The 16020-nt window shown below is 52.5% G+C and overlaps 3 protein-coding genes across 3 annotated transcripts; 2 read left to right on the top strand and 1 right to left on the bottom strand.

Annotated features, from left to right (window-relative positions):
- Positions 1 to 618: 618 nt before the first annotated feature.
- Positions 619 to 8817, bottom strand: BDV17DRAFT_288400 (type I polyketide synthase; the record flags this gene model as incomplete). Its single annotated transcript, XM_073761396.1, has 12 exons — positions 619 to 1434; positions 1487 to 1807; positions 1857 to 3639; positions 3691 to 4073; positions 4132 to 5397; positions 5450 to 6461; positions 6511 to 6670; positions 6722 to 6842; positions 6892 to 7449; positions 7498 to 7657; positions 7712 to 8145; positions 8197 to 8817. 12 exons carry the CDS (start codon positions 8815 to 8817, stop codon positions 619 to 621), a joined length of 7635 nt encoding a protein of 2544 aa, XP_073618650.1.
- Positions 8818 to 9460: 643 nt separating this feature from the next.
- On the top strand, positions 9461 to 10531 carry BDV17DRAFT_255377 (serine hydrolase FSH). The gene is made up of 5 exons (XM_073756925.1): positions 9461 to 9481; positions 9530 to 9557; positions 9611 to 9629; positions 9686 to 9763; positions 9816 to 10531. The coding sequence occupies exons 1-5, from the start codon at positions 9468 to 9470 to the stop codon at positions 10343 to 10345; spliced, it is 669 nt and encodes a 222-aa protein (XP_073618651.1). The 5' UTR covers positions 9461 to 9467; the 3' UTR covers positions 10346 to 10531.
- A 783-nt stretch (positions 10532 to 11314) lies between these two features.
- Positions 11315 to 13108, top strand: BDV17DRAFT_226800 (major facilitator superfamily domain-containing protein). Its single transcript, XM_073755716.1, has one exon. It carries the CDS (start codon positions 11405 to 11407, stop codon positions 13031 to 13033), a length of 1629 nt encoding a protein of 542 aa, XP_073618652.1. The 5' UTR covers positions 11315 to 11404; the 3' UTR covers positions 13034 to 13108.
- The last annotated feature ends 2912 nt before the right edge of the window (positions 13109 to 16020 follow it).

A 16020-nucleotide genomic window follows, 5' to 3' on the forward strand; every position in this document is an offset into this window, starting at 1 on the left:
GAATTAGTTTCGTCGAGACATTCATCGATCGGTCAAAGGGCGACGTCGTTATCGACTACCGCGAGGGCGACGAGAGTATCCAGGGGAAGATCGAAGAGGCAGCAGGCGGGAAAGAAATCCATTTCGCGTACGACGCCGTCTCAGAGAACGGGAGTTTCCAAAATATAGGGTCTGTTTGGAACACGCCGGGTGAAATCGCGGCTGCCCTTCCGCATAGTGAGTACGAGCCCCCGGGGATAAAGGTTGCGCAGAATTGGTTTGAGGGGCATCCTTATGAAGTCAGGCCTGGTGGGTTGGCTGGGACTGAGGGGGCGTTGAGGGGCGGAAGGCGTCTGCTCTTAAGTATGTGGTTAGGATTGGGGAGACGGAGGGGGTGGTGAGAGAGTAGGGTTGCGTTCTGGAGATGTGATGCAACTGCTTTTGTAGACGGACAACTTAGATTCAACAATATAGTTAGCAGTGCAAGTGAATCGGCATGGCGGAGAGACATAGAAAGATAGCTCCTGACCGTGGAAACCGTGAACTATGGGCCACGAGAGCACACCATCCGCTTTATGTATAGCGTCGCAAAATATACCGTCCCCTTCGACCAGTTTCTAGCGCACAATGACTGGAAGCCTACACCAACCGCTTCGACGCAACCAACCTCCCAACCCCCTCAATCGTCGCTCCACCAAGAAGATCAAACACCGCGATATCAGCCTTGAGCTGCTTCGCAAACCAATTCCGAATCTCCACCGCGACCAGCGAATCAACCCCATACGCATGCAAGGGCTTCTTAATATCGAATTCGTCGGCGGGCGAGCTGAGCAGGGAAGAGAGTTTGGCGACCAGGAGCGCTGTGACCAGGGGAGCTGCTTCCTCGATTGTAGTCGCGGAGGCGAGCTCCTGGTCGATGTTGCCGGTGTCGTCATGTTCCTCTGTTGCTCCTGTGCTCGAGTATGCCATGGCCAGATGCTTGAAGTGGGGTTTGCGGAGCCAGTAGGAGGCTTCAGGTCCTTTGCGTTGTTGAGATTGTGTGGGTTCAAGACCGAGGATGGTTTGGCAGGGGAGATCAGGGCGGCCGGTACAGTGGTAGGCAAGGAGCGCGTGTAGCTGGCCTTCGGTGACCGGGGTGAACGGCAGACTGGCGAGATATTTCTGCTGTAACTCGGGCGACTGCGCGGCGACACCAGCGGAGAGAAAGAGCCCTAAATTCAGTGTAGTGGCCTTCTCCCCAATGGAAGTGCGGTAATGTGCCATTGCATCCATAAAGCTATTCGCGGCCGCGTAGTTTGCCTGGCCACGGTTTCCCATTGTGCTTGCGATGGATGAAAGCATGATGAAGAAGTCCAACCCCTTGGGTAAGACCTCGTGGAGGTTCCATGTACCTTGAACCTTGGGGTTCATGGCCGCCGACCATTGCTCGTAGGTCATGTTCTCGAACATGGCATCCTACTAGCGTTAGCTGGATCTCCACGATACATGGCACTCCATAGAGACTAACCTTCAGGACCATTGTGGCCTGGATGCATCCCTTGATTTTGGGCATGCGGTGCGATGCCTGGCCGAGGAACGCCTCGAGCATGGATCGATCTGTAATGTCACAAGGCGTCGCAAGAGCAGTGACCTGGTGATCAGCAAGCTCCTGTAGAAACGCCAGAGATTCCTCGTCGCGAGGACCTGAGCGAGACAGGAGAAGGAGGTATCGAGCTCCACAGGAGACCATCCAGCGGGCAATACCACGACCAAGACCTCCGAGACCTCCGGCAACAACGTACGTAGCGTTTGGGTTAAAGTAATGCTGTCGCTGCTCGCTAGGAATTGCCTGCTCCGCGTTAGCTATGGATTGGGCTCGTCGTTCTTGGGGTACATACCCGGACCATGTCGGTGTCGCGCATCTCGATGACGACCTTTCCGGAACTCTGACCACCCTGGAGAACTCGCAGCCCTGCTTCCATCTCACCAATTCCGTAAACCGTGGTAGGCCTAGAGACTCGCAAGTCGCCGCTTGCGATCAATGGCATGACAGCCCGCAACGCGCGTCCCACCAAGCGAGGACGCTCCTTGACCATCAGGGCCACGTCAATCGCGCTGAAGGAGACATTTCGCTGGAAATAGTACATATCTAACGGGTTATGGCCCATGATATCCCGCTTACCTATCTCTATGAACCGACCATAAGGCGCAATACATTCCCAGGATGCAGTCAGCAAGTCACCAGATAGTGAGTTAAAGACCACATCGGCCCCTTGGCCGTTAGTCAAATGCTTGACACCAGCGACAAATTCAGTGCTTCGGCTGGTCAAGATATGAGTCTCCGGGACTTTGTATAGATCCATGAGCAGTTTCCTCTTCTGAGGCGACCCGCATGTTGCAATGACATTGGCGCCCAGGAACTGCGCCAACTGCACAGCAGCCTGACCTGTCCCCCCAGCAGCGGAGTGGATTAGCACAGTCTCCCCCGGCTGCACATTTGCAAGTACGGAGAGTGCATGCCAGGCTGTAACAAAGTTGATCGGCGCTGCCGCTGCGTCGGTGAATGATATTCCTTCCGGAATGCGAACAGCAGTATCCCGCTGCAGCCTGGCATAGTTGCGATAGGTATCAAACTCACAGCCAGCAACACGGTCGCCGACCTTGAAATCACCACAGTCTGCTCCGACGCGAGTCACTATTCCTGCACATTCGAATCCGACCGTGGTCTGATCCATCCTACCCAGCATGACAAGCAGGTCGCGGAAGTTAACGCCAACTGCCTTGACCTTGACCTCCATCATGTGATCGGGGAGAGGCGTAGCCCTATCCGTGTCCTTAATGAAATGCAAAGAGTCCAACAAGCCCGGAGCCTCGAGTGAAAGCTTACGGTCCGACTCGGCGTTCCACTCTTGGAAGATAGGTGTTTTGGTGGGTTGGAAATTCGCAAGCGCTTGGGAAGCAGACGTAGACTCCACAACGCGAGGAATCTGTAGGGCACCGTCGCGCTCGATGTACTCGGTCTCGGTAGATGAGTTGAGCATCGTTTCGATGACACGACTGACCATTCCTGGGCCTGAAGCGCTGGTCTCCAGGGAGAGAGTAGCAAATGTCCTCCCATCATACTCAGAGTTCAACACTCGGAACAGACCGTCGACAACGCGGAAAACAGGCGATGACTCAATACCCCCTCTGTTTACCCATAGCAGACGTTTAGACGAGGTAAAAACTTGTTGGAGTCGTTCGAAAGCAGATTCGTCCAGGGTGTTTAGCATCGGACTATCGACCTCAGACAACACGCACACAACGCCCTCGGATGTTGCTTCCACTGGGACGGCTTGACCCAGGGCGAGACGGTGAACCTGGCACGGCCGTGTGCCTTTAAGTCTTTCTTCAATTCCCTTGGCCAGATGTTGCTGTGGTACGCTCCCCTCGTTGGCGATCAGGACGACATGAAGCTCGTCACCTGCTGCAGCCTCCTCGCTTGCGATCGTGGATGAGATGACAATACGCGGCTCTTGGGATAGGATAACACTGGGATCAAAGCCCCCAGAATGCGCAAGCGAGTCCCCGTCGACCTCATCGGTCTGGCCATGGTCTTCCTGCCAGTTCTGTGGTGGCCCAGCAATAAAACACCGACGTAGCGACAGCGGGTCATGATTGATAGTCAGCAGCTTTCCTCCGCTGCAACTCACATTAGTGTTTCGGTCATCGAACTATGGAACATTGACTGACTTTTTGATCAATGAGCGAACATTGGAAAGTGTGGGCTCATCTATAATTCTCGCCGTGTTGAAAACCAGTAAATCGTATTGTTCCGCAATGTCCTCGCCCACGCCATGTCGTATATCGATAGTCTTGAGCACGACTTTTCCAGTAGACCAAGGAAAGAGTGCCTGCAAGTCTGCGAGTGTGCTGGCCCCGACATTGGCAAGGTCCAGCTGCTGGAACCGTGCCGTCTCAGTGTTCTCGACGGACCTCGGCCCAAGTGTCTCGAGAAGAGAACTTGCGAGTGATGCGGTATCATCATCGATCTCGAGAATCCTCATTCCGGGCTCTTTGTGAGCCATTGCATCTAGGTACTTCTGGAGTCGTCGCGAGCCGGAGGATGATCGCCACTATGAGAGAAGTCAGTAGCCGCCTTGCCCAGAAAACCAAATTGAGCAGTTAACTTACGCTTTCATTAGACGTGACGCCATGGAGTTGGGCTTCAAATATATGCAGGCCGTTGCTCTTGCCGCTGGCGAAATCAAGGAGGGATTGTCCTGCCTTGACATGGAGCTTGCCCTCTGCACTGGCGCTGGACACCAGAGAGCACAGGTTGTTGAAGGCCTCATCTCGAAGCGGAGTGACAGTTTCCTGCTTGTTGGCTAGCTGGTATCGCAACCAATTTATATACCGCTGTAGTTCTTCAGGCAGGACGCTCAGGTCCCTGCCATCCAGAAGTTTAACCGCCCGAGTGATATATCCTAGGACAACGGTGTCAATGTTCAACGTAGAAATGCTCGTCTTGATCATGTCGGAGGCACCCTCCGAACAATACTTCACGACCCCTCCACTCGCCATAAGATCCAAATCGGGTTTCCACTCGATCTGCTGGCACTTTGATGCATGTTGCTCGATCTTCTCCTGTTCGGCCGGCTGAGAGCCAATGCTGGTAAACACGACATCTTCAACCGAGATCAATGGTTTCTCGCCGCTTTCATCCCACACTGAGATATTTGATACGCACTCCTGCCGTCCGAAGTGCTCGATATTCGTCCCAACCTTGATGGACTGGCTGCCTGGTGCGCTCAATCCCGTGTTCGACAGCCATGCACGCCCAATGTGACTGGGGATCGAGATCGGGATCTTCTTTGTCCCACCGTGGGACCGCAGGAGCGGAACGGTTTGCATCAATGCGTCGAGTGTCGTGGGGTGAATGGTGTACTGCTCGCTCCAATGTGGATGGCTGCCAGCATACGGCAGAACATCTGTAAGTAGGCGATGATCTAGGTCAGACATGATCCTGGAGATTCTGACGAAAGCTGGTCCAAACTGGTAACCGAATGAATTGAGCATCTCATAGAAGCGATTGGAATCCAAATGCGTTGTACAGGCATCAGAAATGTCGTTTAAGTGGCAGACCGGCACCTGCTGGCTTGATGTCGTGTGCATGACAGGCCTAATAGAACCTGCGCAGTTCTTCACCCATGAACCATCGTGGCTGAAGAGCGTAAACTCCCACCAGCTTGTGCTACCAGCCGTTGATATCCCCTGGGGTCGCAAATGGAAGCGCGTTTCTGTGCCATTGCCTCCAGCGGGGGCCTTCAGCGCGGACATGAAGTTGACGTTTTTCAGTTCATATCCAGTGATGGCTTCTGGGGAGTCAACCACCTGCTTGACGGCTTCGATAGCCATTGTGACCATGGAGGCTCCTGGCAGGATAGTGACGTTGTCGATCTAACATCGAAGAATGTTAGTGAAAGTATACTCAAGAGCAGGTTCTACATACCTTATGATCCTGAACCCACACTGGATCCGCTGGCTGCAGGATATTATTCCACTTGGGAAGGAGCGCATTCCAGTCATCATCGGGCCATCCAAGGAGCTCATGCCTGCCAAATCGCCGGAACCGGAAGCCTTTACTGAGTCTGCCCTCTCGCCAGTAGGATTTGCTGTGGTTGAAGGTGTACGAAGGCAAACCGGTCAGGACTTTGACAGTAGTCGGAGACCCCGGGACACAATTCACAGCTCCAAGGTCGATCTCATGACCTAGACAATGCAGACGAGCCGCTGTATCTATGATAGTCTGCACTGCGTTGGCCTTTCGCATCAATGTTGGCAGATATTCCAAAGTTGACCCCCCCTTGGATTGCAGGCTATCGCGACAGGGCCCGCGGAGCGCTGCATGGGGACCAATTTCCAGCCACGAGTCAATCCCAATTGTCCGTCGGTGCGAACCATCCATCTTCTTGATGGGTGCATCTGCAGACCCTAGTTGGAATCTTTGAAGTGCATCCACGAAACGCACTGGTGATACAAGATTCGCCACCCAGTAGGCTGCCCTAGAGAGCTCGACCGCGGTCGCTAGATTTCCATGTAGCGAAGAGACCATTCGCGGTGATTTCCCGGGGTCGAGGCAGGGAGGGTGTTCGTCATCCCCGACCGCCGATTTATATGCAGCAGCGAGCCCCTCCATATGGAAGGAATGATAAGCAACTGGAACAGGCAGGAGTTTGGCCAGTATATTATTGCTCTTCAACTGTGGCTTTAGGCTCTCCAAGGCTTCGCGATGGCCGGACAGCGTAATGCTCTTAGGGCTATTTCGGCAGGCGATCACCACGGGGTCTCGGTCACTGTCCCCACGGAGGGCGTCAAGATACGGTCGAATATCATCGGGTGACATCGATACAGCCATCATGGCGCCCTGCATTGTGGAGGACGTGGCGACCTTGCTCCCGACTACACCACGGAAATAGGCGAGGCGCAGTGCGTATTCGCGCGAGATGGCCCCTGAGCAGTATCTTTGCAGTCATTAGCCAGTTTTCATTTTGCCTCGAGTGGACTACTTACGCTGCAGCGATCTCACCAGAAGAGTGGCCAACAACGGCCGTTGGTCGAAGGCCCCATGACGAAAGCAGGTCGACAAGTGCGATTTGCAGCGCTGTGCAAAGAGGCTGTGCGAATCTGGGCTCGTCCATTGGCGTTTTTCCAGCTTTGTCTTGCATTACGTCTATTTGTGACAGTTAGCGCTGTTGGTCACAGATCCCGATGATAACATTACCTAGAGGGTTCCAGTCACTCCCAAGGGTTCTCAGGTAATCGCCCGATTGTGAGAGCGATTGGCGATATACTGGATATCTATCAATCAACTCACGGCCCATCGCCGGCCACTGGGCTCCTTGCTGTGACTGGTTAGACAAATTCCATACCAGATCTGCTCCTGGCACTTACTCCGGTAAACACGTAGGCCAGGGTTCGGTTTCTAGATGCCTTGACAGGCGCGGTCCATCGACCAACGATACCCTCGAGACCACTTTCTGCGCTGAACGTCGCAGCGCATCTCCAAGGCAAATGTGTCCTTTTCTCATTCAGTGTATGTGCAAGGCTGTCGAGGTATATCGGCGATATTCCGGATTCGCGCTTCAGTCCGTCAAAATATCCATCCCAGCGCTGAGAGATGCGCGATATCCCATTCTTGTCTGCAACAGACCAGACCAGAACGCGAGAGTCATCCATGGTCTTATGAACGTCTCCATTTGCAGCATCGGTCTGTGTGGGCTTGTGAACATTTTCGTGATCCGCTACTCCATTGTCGTCGAGGCATTTCATGCCAGGGTCATCCACTGGCGAAGGAGTGACAGTAGTACTATGGTTCCCTTCGAGTCCAGCATCTCGAAGCGAATGGTGGGCATCCTCCAAGATGACTTGACTATTCGCACCTCCAAAACCGAAAGAGTTGACAGATGCACGACGCAAACCTGGAGGCCAGGTGGCAGGATTTGAGACAACCTTTTGTCATGGTCAACAAGGTTCGTAAACATGATCAACCAAACTTACTTGTAAATGTAGATGCTCCGCATCAATGCGTGGATTCAGAGACTTGTAGTAGTCGCTGACCGGGGGTATCACGCCATTCTCAAGAGATAGGATGACCTTGATCACTCCGGCGATTCCGCTTCCTCCTTCCAGATGACCAATGTTGGACTTGACCGACCCGCTGCGGGAGACTTGTTAGATAGAGTGGTTGGGGTCTTGGATATCAAACGCTTACATGTATAGAGGGTCTTCCGTCGACCTATGCTTCCGGAAGACAGCGCCAATGGCTCGTGTCTCTGTGGGATCACCAACGGCCGTTCCTGTTCCATGGGCCTCAAAGTACCTAGTCAAGGAAGGCGATAAGCCCGCATGGCGGTAAGCTTCCTCGATGAGTTTCCTTTGAGCTTCTCTACTCGGAAGGGTGATGCCAGGGGTGTGGCCGTCCTGGTTTGAGAGTGTGGATCGGATCACTGCACGAATGCTATCGCCATCACGGACAGCGTTCTCCAAGGGCTTGATTACCACCGCCCCGAGTCCCTCGCCGCGGGAGTAGCCATTAGCCTTGTCGTCAAAGCTGAAGCAGCGATTGTCTTTTGAGAAGAACCCAAGATTGTCCAAACCGTTGGTCCACTCTCGTGCAAGGATGAGATTGACGCCAACAGCGAGACCCTAGGGCAAAGTTAGCGAACCGCATCGCAAAAGGTAAAAGTGGTTTGGCACCATGGACGAGACCCCGGCCCAAATTGACTGGCAGGCAAGGTCCAGTGCAACAAGACTACTCGAGCAGGCAGTGTCGACGTTGGCACTGGGCCCTTGAAGGTTGAAGAACCAGCTGATGCGGTTCGCAACCATACTCATCGCTTGGGCGTAGCCCACATACTTCCCAGCGAACTGGGGGTCCTTCGCATAGAGGGCACCGTAGTCACTGGCACAGCAGCCCGTAAAAACACAAGTCTTACTTCCTGAAGCTTTGTTCATCGGGATACCAGCATTCTCCAAAGCTTGGTAGCTCAATTCGAGAGCCATTCGCTGCTGGGGGTCCATGCCCTCTGCTTCCGCTGCAGTGAGAGAGAAGAATGCAGGGTCAAAAGCTCCCATATCACCAGTGAGGAAATGACCACCATCGATAAACAGAGTGTCCTGACGATTACCAGTTGGGTTGTAGTGGGCGTCAATGTTAAGGCGATCGGCGGGGTAGCGCGAGGAGGCACATCGCCTTTCCATCAACATCTGCCAGAAGGACTCAGGAGAGACTGCATCGCCAGGGTATCGCAGTGCGAGGCCTACAACTGCGAGAGGCTTGAGTGACTTGGCTTTGGTGGAGGGCGTTGGCGGATGCATTGTGAGAGTCTGTCAAGGATATGAGTCGTTCTTTCTTTCCTGCGTCTCAACGAAGGGAACAACCCCTATCCTATATATCTTCAATTTCCCCCGAACAAGTCCGATCATCCGAAGGAAACTCCCAGATCCGTTTCATCTAGCGCATGGCTCGTTCTCCTGCTGACGTTCGCCATCTAAACCTTCGACCAAGCTCATCCGTGCCCGAGCGCATATCGTCTACGCGTAATGGTGCATCTCGGACATGGCCGCTATATCCTGGTCAAAGTGTCGGTGTGACAATCTGCAAGATCCAGTGCCACATTCTCCGTCAACAAGATCCAAATCAGGCCTCATTGAACAGAAAGTGAATTGTATGCAGTGGGCCATGCACGCCTCGTGCAGTGATCGACGTCAGGATTGCCGTCGATCGGACTGCCAATGCTTACTTCCAGCCAATATGCAATCAGTTACGTAGGTGATGAGTATCCATAACTGCGAATTAGGATCTTCCATGTTTACTCCGATCTCCGAAAAGATTTGCCGTGGTTTCGTTGTGACATGTCGATTCTCTTTCTGGGCCCGGACAGCCGACTCGAGCAGTTATTAGCGGCTGCTGTTCCCTACCAAAGACCACCATTGTACAGACCATACACCCCTTCAGTGTCATCATCATGCATTTTCTCTGGTTTGTAGAGAGCTCTTTTATCTGGAATGTCCTACTAACCTACTTCAGTCTTCACGGTGTCGGGACGAACTCCAAAGTAGGTTGCCTTTTCTAAATATCGTGACTGTCTCTACTAACAACGATTTCTAGATAATGGAAATGCAGACTGGTACATGGCACTGGCCCCCAGAAAGTCTTTCTTTTACCAACTAACATCCTCCAAAGCTGCTCTCCGTTACGAGCTCGGTGATGATCATACATACGACTACGGGGAGGGAATCTTCACCACGCCCTTGGCTCCTGGTAAGTCGGTCCTCCGAGGGCAATCGTTATCTAAATGCTAAACACCCAGTAGAGGTGAAGGACTTTGCGACTGGAGAATCCTCTGGTTTCTCGCACTTTCCCCTAACCCCCGGCGCGGACTTGCTCCAGCCGGTGCAAGACCTGGAAGACTTCATCGCTTCTGAGGGACCGTATGACGGAGTAATTGCCTTTAGCCAGGGCATAATGACGGCAGCCACCCTCATCGTACGCAACGCTCAAGAGGGAAAGCCGGTGCCGTTCAAGTGCGCCGTATTCTTCTCGCCACGCATGGGCCCACTTGATCTCGGGGAAACTTCTCGGGCTGGGAGGGCCGTCGAGGTTGACCCGAAAGCGCACCCTGGCGTGATTCCACTACCCACTGCCTTGATCTGGGGGTCCCGGGATCTGGACAGGGCCAAAGCAGAGGAAATCAAGCCGCTCTTTGCGCAAGACTTGTTTTCGACTTACATTCATTCCGGTGGACATGAGGTTCCAGGGACTGGGTCCAACGAAGCAGTGATCAGGAGTGTGAATGTGATCAGGAGGACTATCGATGCGGTTACTGCAGTCCCTCTCCATTGAGCCTTTCTCATAGTATGCAGAACGTCCGTTTAGGCATCAGCTCTGTTTAGTGTCGATGCAACTTGATGCAACTTCATCACCCTTGGGCGCTTAAGCTCAAACCCGACCATTGGACCCAAACAGCTTTTGGACACTTTTATGTAATTTTAAGTTAGTACCGCGCGGTCCATCCTTCTCATTTCGACCCCGGCTCGACTCGGTGTCCTCTTTTGTATTCCACCTTGACCTCTATTACCTCTAGCGCTAAATCTTTACAATGTAAGACAAGGCTAGGTGGCTATGCAGGTGGGTGCCATATTTTCCTCACGTCCCCGGGATATCACAGCCCGGGGAATGTGCACAGCTAGCTCAGCTGAACAGTACTCGTTTTTCCTGGACGCGTTGGTCAATAGGGGGTATCGAGTACTAGTCTCAATCACCGGGCCAGATCGAAAGAGGAAGCATGAGATCTACCAATAATTCCTCCTTCAATGTGCTCCACATCTTAGCTTGGCTGTGAAGATCTTCTTCACACAAATAACTAGCTGTGACCAATAGCCCAGTCCAGTCATATGATCACTAGTGATTACTGACTCTATCTTTAGCCCACTGGATATCTGATTCAGTAATGAATTAATGTGAGAGTTGGCCATAATTAAGAGTCCAGAGTGTGGTTTATCCTTTGTTCGGGGCTGTCCCGTGAAGAAACTCCGTGAAGAAATCCCGATTACTTCATAGATTCCTCTACACACTAAAAGGCACACTATGACTCAACCAACATGACCCTATTCACTGTTACTAACATATCTTTGTCCTTTCTCTGATTAGAATGTCATTCTACAAGAACTATGGACCTACGACGCACCATATAAGGTCCCAATTTCTCCTTACCAGCAGTGACATTTCTTCCTATATCCACAATCAAATCAACACTCTCTAGTCTTATCACCCTCTAAAAGACCTTCTTATCATTATCCGTATCACATCAAATGCATTGACCACCTTCAAACTACACATCCCCATCAACCTCATTATCATCATCTTATCATCAGTCTACCCCACACTTGACATCTCCTCACCATGACAGACCACAACATGGAAACCTTCAAACCAGATCGGCGCCTCTGGTGCATATTCGGCGTCATCGGCCTGCTCAACTTCGCGGCCTCTCTCGACGCAACCTCTCTATCCGTCGCCCTCCCAACAATCGCCGAAGACCTCGACGGCACCGCAATCGAAGCCTTCTGGGCAGGAACATCCTTCCTCGTCGCATCAACCGTCTTCCAACCAACATTCGCCATGTTCTCCGACCTATTCGGCCGCAAGTGGACGCTCTTCACCGCCGTCGTCGCCTTCACAATCGGGTCGATCCTCGCCGGCGCTGCGCCAAATCTTAAAGTTCTCCTGGGAGGCCGCGTTATCCAGGGTATCGGCGGAGGCGGCATAATCGCCCTCACGGAAGTCCTCATTGCCGACTTAATCCCTCTCCGCGAACGCGGCAAATGGATGGGCTTTCGAGCGCTCACTTGGGCCCTCGGAACAGTCATCGGCCCCATTATCGGCGGAGCCCTCGCTGAATCTGCCTGGCGTTGGATCTTCTGGCTGAACCTCCCCTTCTGCGGCCTCGGACTCCTCGGCATCCCCGTGTTCCTGAAACTACGCCACGACCCAATATCCCTGCGCGAGAAACTGCGGCAGGTCGACTACGCCGGCGCGATCCTCTTCACGGCCAGTCTAACCTCATTCCTCATCCCGCTATCTTGGGGCGGCGTCATGTACGACTGGAACTCATGGCGGACTCTCGTCCCGCTTATCCTCGGTGGTGTCGGAATGGTGGCCTTTACGGTTTTCGAATGCTATGTCTCCGCTCGTCCGCTTATTCCTATGGCCATCTTCCGCACGCCTACTATCGTGATTAATTACCTCGCTTGTCTCCTCCACGGCGCGATCCTCTTCTGCATCCTCTACTACCTGCCGCTCTACTACGAGGCCTCGCTAGGATACACCGCCATCATCGCCGGCGCTGCCATCCTCCCACTTACATTAACCGTCGCGCCCCTCTCAGCAATCGCGAGCATCCTAGTCAGCATAACAGGCCGATACCGCTGGGCCCTCTGGTCCGGGTGGGCTCTTACAACTCTCGGCCTTGGCCTGCTCTACCTCCTCGACTCCGAGACAACCATAACACAATGGATCTTCCTAACGCTCGTCTCGGGCCTCGGCCTCGGAACCCTCTTCTCAACAATGATGCTAGCAGTACAAGCCTCCGCGGACCCGAAATTCCTGAGTATAACAGCGTCCATGTCCGCTTTCTTCAGAACACTCGGTCAAACAATGGGCGTTGCAATCGGCGGCGTCGTCTTCCAAAACCGAATCCATCATGAATTTTCCATTAACCCCCGTCTCTCTGAAATGGCGGATGATCTCACGGCTGATGCGGCCGGACTCGTGAAGCACATCCAATCTCTTAACGCGGCTGATATATTGAGGGTTGCTATGGAAGTTGCGTATGCGGATGCGCTCAAGGTCGTTTGGTTGTTCCTTTGTGGGCTTGCCGCCGTCGGGCTTGTGGGGAGTTTTTTTGTGAAGGGGTATTCGATGAATCAGGCGTTCAAGCCTTCTCAGGGGATTGAGGGAGAAGGTACAAGTGGGGGTGGAACGACGACTAATGGGGAGATGGGGAGGGTTAAGGATAAGCAGGTTGTTTGAATCATTTGGGTTGGATGAAAGGTTACTTTTACGATATTCGGGGTTTCGGGGTCTTGTTGGGCTTTGGAAAAAGTGTTGTTAGGGGTGGGAAAGCACCACGGAGCGTTTCTATCCAATGGTTATTGTTATCTATGATTTATGAATCACGAGGTCATGTTGGCGTTTGGGAACGGAGCCATGTTTTTGGGGTAACTGGGAAGATACCACGGTTGTTATCAAGGGGCATTGTTGATCTCTCACCGAGAAAACCATAGTTGGGGGCATTATTCAAGAGTTCGGAAGATACCATTCTTATTAATCCTACCACTGGGTAATTGTTATCTACAATGGACGGATGGACAAAGACACGAAGACAAAGTCTTATTATTATCAGTCAAATCGAACCACGAGCAATCACCGACAAATCATGAATATTGGAAAAGACCTTGCATTGCTTTCTTTTGATCTTTAGTGAATCCCGATCGCCAGCGTAGAGACAGGATGATATATCTTAGTTTATGGTCGTAGCTCCATCTTTGACATTCAGGATGCCCTTTGTACGGACCGGGACACTAAGATGGAGATGTACGTTTAGTAAAGCCAAGTCGACTCTTCGACTGGCCTTGCAGCCTGATGTACCTAAACAGAATAGAAATGAAGCCGGTCATTTCCGCTTTAACTGTAGTTGGCATCTCCCCCTTTTGATTCGGTACCACCAGGGCCTAACCGGTTCGCTTGGGATTTGCGGAAGCTAACTGAATGAGGAAACTCCGGATACGCTAGGTTGGACCCGTCGGTGTCCTGATCTTCCGGGGACGGGGACACGTGGTTAGTATAACTACTGTTTTCTCCCGCGCGCGAAGAAGTCGCATCAGAGACAAAGTGAAAGCGAAAAAGGCTCTAAGACGGTTGTGGCAGAGCATTGGAATGTCACACATTCTCGGCTGCCTTGCCCTGGAGAGTGTACCGATTACAACGTATCAGGTATCGGCTATCCCGGGAAATGAGCGAGGTTGGTGAGCTGTTTCGGTCGCATGTTAAATTTCCTTTGGCATCTTGAGACGGCCGGCAAAGAATCTATATGTGGTGCCATGTACTCTGAGCGTGTCCACGGCACACGACACCTTGAATTGAGTCTTGTGCAGGGCGGCGTCGACTGTTTCTCCATTATATATCTTTCTCACCCGAGAGGCACAGCTCATACTTGGTGGAGTACGGCGTTGAAGTTGGATGACCACAACACAGCGATCGAACCGAGAAAGCTTTGGATGTTTAACGAACTCTTCCGAAGATATATATGAGCGTCAGCCTAGGTGTAAATTACTCGACATCAACCACTAATCATATGAAAGAATGAAGGTCTGATTTCTCAATCTAGCTGCAAACGGTGGTTTAAATACACAGATAATAATCAGCAATCTAGCCGGAAACAGCAACTAGAAGAGATATAACTTTTGAACCGTGGAAATAGCAGGAAAATTCTGCATAAACCTCGGTGATCGGATGTCGTCTTTCCGATATCCTAAATAGGCAGGTCGTACGGTCGACAATATATCTCTCTTAAAAGACGCCAGGCTAGGAGGATTCTTCGACACTTAAGGACGCAGGGCCGGTTCTGACTGTCCTCTCCAGAGAAACTTACGTCATCCCACCCATTCGCGAACAGAACTGACCAGACTGCGGGATCAAGTGGTTGGGGGACTGGACCTTCACTCCTCCTCCGTTGGAGGTTGGGGGCGCGATTTTCAGTCTGAAATCCGATAGACGCTGGCAATGCCATCATCGTGCATTGAGCGACCGGACTCGCGGGACATGTCTCCAGCAGATAGTTCGAGATCCTCCGTTCTCAAACCAAACGGTGATCTTGGGGCGCTTTCTAGGTTCACGATTAACCGACAGCTGTGCCGTGGTCAGCTTTCGTCCGGGACGAACAGTATCCACAGCGGGCGAATCTCCGCCTCGTCCCGGCTGGCGGTGATCGATCTTGAAAACTCATGGTCACCAACCTAGAGTGATAAGGGCAATACGGACTTTTCGATGGACAGTGCTGAGCGACGACCGGTAAATCATTGCGGTCCGTAGGTGCGCTTCTTGGAGCTATGATACCAGGCCATACTGATTATGCGGGCGAGGGAGACCTTCGCGTCGGTGAAGGCGGATATGTATCATGATTATTCCTAGAAGCGTAAAGATACATCAATGAACGACCAGTGACGCAACTAGGGGTTATGCATGCTTTTGAAGCTTGAAGAATCGGACAATAGGAGCAAAGACGGCATAGCTACCCACTCCTGTGGTCCACCGTTCTGCGAGCTGGGGCAATGAAGGTTGGCCGCGCATGCGAGACGGCTACAATATGGACACTGCCACGGTGGAAATCTTCAACAGGAGCTCCTGAGCTTGCAACACCAGCTAAGCGAGCTGAAGATGGTACTAGGTGCCAGCGGGTCTCGATCGGAAAGGCAACGGGCAAGGACGGAGAGCTTCAGTGGGGTGTCTCGCGATCGGCCTGAGGAACAAAGTTAAACAAACACTCAAATGGATAAAGGTCTCCACTGTCGGGGTAGGCGATCGGAGATTCAGTGACCAGAAATTGGACCTCAGCAGGCGGGGAAGAGCGGGGGTCAAACTATATGCATTAACCAGAACCATCACAGTGGATGCCTCGCACGGAAGCGGAAGGGTAAAAATAATGCAGGAGTGATATCAACATCTGCATGGGCAGAGCTGAGGCGGACATTATTGGCCGAGGGCGGATTGTGCTAAACTGCTGATGCATGTTCGGTGGAGAATATGACGAGTCGCACGAACACCTAGCAGCTGAGCAGCTTTGGCCATTTGTGTCAATTGTTTGCCCTCGCCAATATCAAATAGATAACCTTGGCAGCATTCAATGAGACTATGGCTGGCTGACAACACTCCCATCGTGGGAGCTGACATTGCAACCATGGCTGCCATGGATGCAGAGGGAGGGGCCGTGCAGTGACACTGCCGATCCGATTTGGGGT

Source organism: Aspergillus undulatus (genome assembly GCF_047715775.1).
Source record: "Aspergillus undulatus strain CBS 261.88 unplaced genomic scaffold BDV17scaffold_8, whole genome shotgun sequence".
NCBI classification, from domain to species: domain Eukaryota; kingdom Fungi; phylum Ascomycota; class Eurotiomycetes; order Eurotiales; family Aspergillaceae; genus Aspergillus; species Aspergillus undulatus.